Source organism: Poecilia latipinna, unplaced genomic scaffold, assembly GCF_001443285.1.
Source record: "Poecilia latipinna isolate Pla-1442-1.1 unplaced genomic scaffold, P_latipinna-1.0 Scaffold2893, whole genome shotgun sequence".
Classification (NCBI taxonomy): domain Eukaryota; kingdom Metazoa; phylum Chordata; class Actinopteri; order Cyprinodontiformes; family Poeciliidae; genus Poecilia; species Poecilia latipinna.
The window spans coordinates 4,592-9,677 of record NW_015115509.1 but is presented as its reverse complement, the minus strand read 5'-3'; the positions used below and the strand labels follow the sequence as shown (position 1 = coordinate 9,677).

At 41.8% G+C, this 5,086-nt stretch overlaps 1 protein-coding gene across 1 annotated transcript; it reads right to left on the bottom strand.

Moving 5' to 3' along the window:
* Positions 1 to 1,476: 1,476 nt before the first annotated feature.
* LOC106939500 (zinc finger protein OZF-like) lies at positions 1,477 to 4,911 on the bottom strand. Its single transcript, XM_015021897.1, has 2 exons — positions 4,633 to 4,911; positions 1,477 to 3,856 (listed from the first exon to the last, which is right to left on the bottom strand). The coding sequence occupies exons 1-2, from the start codon at positions 4,790 to 4,792 to the stop codon at positions 2,865 to 2,867; spliced, it is 1,152 nt and encodes a 383-aa protein (XP_014877383.1). The 5' UTR covers positions 4,793 to 4,911; the 3' UTR covers positions 1,477 to 2,864.
* Positions 4,912 to 5,086: the final 175 nt, after the last annotated feature.

The following is a 5,086-nucleotide window of genomic DNA, read 5'->3' as shown; positions in this document are numbered from 1 at the left end:
CTCCTCAGAGGCACTTACTGGGATTATTCAGTCTGTCTGTGAACTTTGAACTGGGAGGGGTCTTCCTGTTATTGATTTAAGTTCATTAAAACAGACTCTTAAACTTCTAATGGTAGTATTTTTTTATTTCTATATTGAATTTAATTGTAAAATCAACTTTTATGACATTTTCATTTCATTTTCCATCCATCCATCCATCATCATACTTGCTTATCCCATTGGGGTCCTCAGAGTGCTGGTGTTATCTCCAGCGGTCAATGAGAGTTGAGGTACACCTTGACAGTCCATCGCAGTCATTTCATTTAATTTTTGTTAAAAACAACACATGGAATACAGATGATTAACTTGAATTTGGTGATTCTGAAAGAAATTGTTTTTTTTCCCCAGTTTGCTGCTTATATTGAGATCTTTCAGTTTGCTGTTGATGCTCCTGGTAGAAACACTGATTATTGTCCACTGTACTCACCGCTGTTGGCCCTGGTTGTTGAGGAAGAAAACAATAAACTCAGAAATATAGAGGTTGTTCTGCTGTTCATTAACTTTCACTCTCATCAGGAAAATAACACTACAACTTGTCTTTGAGGTGAAGGAGGAAGAAATTATGTCATTGGATGAGCTGAAGGTCAGTGGGCGGGGCCACTTCAACTCGACCAATCAGAGAGTTTTCTGCTTCCTCAGCAGCTCTGTCTCTGATCTTTACTGCTTCATGTCTCTGTTGTCTTCAGTCCAAAGACTCAACAACCAGAGGATTAACAGGGAGTGAGGCCCTCTAGTGGCTGCTGTGGAGTACTGCAGGTTTTAGTGGTTTAACAGGGAGTGAGGCCCTCTAGTGGCTGCTGTGGAGTACTGCAGGTTTTAGTGGTTTAACAGGGAGTGATGCCCTCTAGAGGAAGTTAAAAGCTAAGACATGAGCCATCTGAGATCACTGAGGATCTTGGAGATCATCAGGTCTACTTGGTTTCTCTGGTCAGTCAAGGGTTCTGAGGTCCTGCTTCCATCACAGTGAGTGATCAGGTACTGATCCATGGTCTTTGTTGGTACTGCTGGAGGTTCTGAAGTTTAACTGAATAGTCACAGGATGTAGTAGTGACACCTTTCTTGCATTCTCTGCCTCAATCATTACTTCTGAATATTTTTTTCAAATTTAAATTTTTGCTCATGCAAACCTTGATAGAACCACAATGAATGACTCAAAGCCTTCAGGCAGAGTAACATAAATTATTCTAATACTAAAGGGAGTCAAATTGCTTTGCAATTTACATTTCATTATTACAACAAAATCTCCCTAAAGTAAAACAACAATTGTTATAGAAACAAATTAGTTTCAATTGTTGGATGCATAAAACATCAGATCTCCAACCCAAGAGGCTGACAGCCACCAACATAAACACTCTGGATATTTTAGAAAAATACATTTTGTTTAGTTTGTTCAAGTACAGAAGAAATATCATTCATAGTATCCAGAACCAGTTTTCAGTTTAGTGCGCTGGGCGCCAGATCTTTATTAAAAATGTCCTTATACTGCAGAGTTCACAATAAATTAATCTAACAAGGCAGAGAACCAGGCCCACAGTACTACAGAACCTCCACCTTACTTCACAGAGGGCTTCAGGTGCTTTTCTATACATTTATATTTGCTGCAGATCAGATCCACCTGCTGAGTGGAAGCAGATCATTTCACCCTGTCATAGCTTTGACTTCAGCTGAGGAACAATGTACATTTCTATATTACAGTTATCTACCAGCAGGAGGCAACTTAGCCATACATGATCAGGGGTCATAATCTGGTTTATTTGACAAGATCCTACTGATCCAAATGAAATTAGAACCAAACCAAAGAATTAATGATTCAACTGCAGAAACTAAAGGCTGTTTACAAATGTTTTATTTCCAGATATGAAACAGAAGGAGGGAAGGAACTGGTGATAAGGAACATTATCCTGCAAAATGTTCTGCAGTGAACATTCTGCTCTATATTTCTATTCTAATTATCATTATTAGAAACAACCAGCAGCGTTTGTGTTTCTAATCAGCTGATTCCTCATCAGGACCAACAGCAGGAGATCAGAAGTTAAGAACTGAGTCAGAAATAATATTTCTGTGTTCAGGGGAACATTAGTCTACTTAACATATGGTAGTGGTTTCAAAACAAACTGCAGGAAGATCAGAGATCAGATTCTGTCCTTCTGAATTTGATCCAATATTTTGCTCTTGTTAAATTACAGACATTGTTTGGTTTCCTTGTTTTAAACTCCAGAGTTTCAAGTCAGGCACCACCAGCTGTTTGTTTGGCTGCTGTTTCCCAAGATCCCACCTCCGTTTTTCCCTGCATGTTTGGCAGCGTACAGATAAAAACGGTTCCTGATAAAAGCAGTTCTGACCTCTGGACCAGCAGGGAGCTGGAACTGGGCTGAACAAAGAACTGGTGCTCAGAAAGCATGAGCCGCTCTGACTGATGTTTCATTATGTCAGGGTAAGTTATGCACTGAACAGTGCTGCAGAAGACAAGCCGACTTAATAATTATCAAAGTAATTAGTTAATAATATTTAAGATATTGTGTCAGGTTTTCTTTAAAACCTTAAAGGTGTATTCACACCTGATTCATTTGCTCTGCTTTAAACGGATCAGTTTGTTTCCCTTTTAGTCCAAACTTTTGTGAAGGTGTAGAAGCACTCAGGTGAACCCAGCTCTACGGCTCTGAAATATTTTCTCTTCTGATTCTAAAATATTGTTTTTACAGTTCAGCAGGATAAATGGATCTGCAGCGTCTGAAGGTTTGTAATGTGACTGTGTGAGCAGCAGGAACCAAAAGCTATTGATCGACTGTAGAATAGATCCACTTTAGAAGGAATGTTCCTGGGTTTCAGACGGTCGTGTGGGTCTCCATGTGCCTCAGCAGACCTGCTCTACGACAGAAACTCCCTCCACACGTTGGGCAGGAGTACGGCTTCTCTCCCGTGTGGATTCTCATGTGAACGCTCAGGTTGCTGCTCTGAGCGAACCGTTTTCCACATGTGGTGCAGCAGAAAGGCCTCTCCCCTGTGTGGGTTCTCATGTGCTTCAGCAGGCTGGAACTCAGAATAAACCTTTTTCCACACGTGTCACAAGAATACGGCTTGTCGCCGTTGTGGCCTTTCATGTGGTACTGGAAGGAACTCTCATGAGAAAACGTTTTTCCACACACTGAGCAACCGTAGGGCCTCTGGCTGGAGTGGGTGACCATGTGATCGGACAGATGTCTGTTTGAACTCAAAGCTTTGCCGCAGATGCTGCAGATGAAAGGCCTCTCACCTGTGTGGGATCTCATGTGGACCTTCAGATTGCTGCTTTTGGAGAAGCTCTTCCCGCATGTTTTACAGGAAAATGGCCGCTCGCCTGTGTGAGTCCTGCGATGCTGAACCAGATTGTTTTTGTAGTTGAAGACTTTTTCACAGAAGTCACATTTCAGAGAAGAATCAGTGTTTCTATGAGACAGACTCTGGGACACGGTGGAGACGGTTCCTTCTGAACTTTGGGTCTGAGATTCAGAACCATAGTAACTGTAAAGCTGCTCAGTTGTTGGTTCTGCTTCAGTTTGCTGGTAACTCAGCGGGTCCACAGACGTCTCCTCCGTCAGTACCAGCTGCTGTCCCTCCTGGCTGTTGGACTCCTGGACGTACAGCCGCTGTGGTTCTGTGAGTTCATCTTTAATCTGTGCTGGTTCTGGATGTGTCAGTTCTCCTGTGATTCCTCCAGGTTCCGGTTCCTTCTGGTTTCGTTTAGTCGGTCCAAGTTCTTCCAGGCCCGTTTCAATCGGTGGAAGTTCTGGTTCCTCCTGTTTAACCTGCAGAGGTTCTGGTTCATCTTGGTCTGGATCTGAAGGAACAACAGATCAGTAATTAAAGCTGGTCTTCTGGATCCATGTTGTTAAGTCTTCATGAATCAAACCTCAGATAAACAGCAGAACAACAGCAGATTTTATTGTTGGTATATAAAATACTCTACGGGAGGAGAGTTGAGCTCATTTTCATTTTGGGCAACATCAAGATCATGAATGTTACACCTACTGACAGAAAGATTAAAAAAGATAAAATATTAAATATTGATTGATAATATTATATTTAAGCAAACTGTTAAGTTGAAGGTTGTATACATGTTCTAGAGCAAAGATCTTTAAATCCAGACCTTAAATCAAAACATCCGAGTCTAATAATCAGATCTCTGGAGAACTTTGGACCTTCAGCAGCTCGGTTCTGGTCCTCTGCTCTCCTCTCTTCCTCCACACTCTGAAATCTTTACCTCCAATTGAAATGAAAACTTTACTTTCACCTGAAAAGGGAACTTTGGACCCAACAGTCCAAACGGAAATATAACCACGGCTTTAAGGGGAAGCTTCTCTCGACAGAACGCAGGAAGCTCCGAATAATATTGTAATTTTAGAGCCATAAAATCATATCGCCTGAATCTGTCGTCCGATGTGGAACGAATATTGATCAAATATTTAAGCAGAAACAGAGTTTAGTGAAAACTGAAAGCAAAACGTTTGACTTCCGGGTTAAAACTTAAACCATAGCTGACCGAAGGATAAAAGACTGAAGCCTGTAAAGTTGAGATTATAAACTGATTTATCAATCGCTGTTGTTGCTTCATACCAGTTCTGGTTGCCTTTATCTGAGGTTTCCAGTGGATTTCCAGCAGTTTAAGCTCCTCCTCGTAGCGGACGATGGTTTTTTCTACCTGAATGAAGATTTCTTCCGCAGCAGCAGTTAGTCTCTCTCTGATAAAATCTCTCAGCTGCTGAACTGAAGACATTGTTACTGAGATATTCAGCTGAAACACGAAACGCAACACAAGCAGCAGCTGGAGCCGTTTTGTTTTACTTCCGCTGGGGGTCACAGTGAAAAACAACGCAGATGATTTTTCCACTTCCGCCCCCTGCTGGCTTGGAGAGGAACCGCATCGTGCAGCAACAACAGAGCTGCGAAACTTTCTTTATTCACATGAACTCATCTTATTTCATGTTGTAAACCAGGGGTCCCCAAACTTTTTCCTGTGAGGCCACATAACTTTTCCCTTCTCTGGTGGGGGCCGGAGTCAGTTTGTATC

Excerpts from the sequence above, each read along its gene's own strand:
- LOC106939500 (XM_015021897.1), bottom strand. The coding sequence starts at position 4,792 with ATGTCTTCAGTTCAGCAGCTGAGAGATTTTATCAGAGAGAGACTAACT. Across the intron at positions 3,857-4,632 it reads GATAAAGGCAACCAGAACTG|ATCCAGACCAAGATGAACCA; the intron begins GTATGAAGCAAC and ends TTGTTCCTTCAG.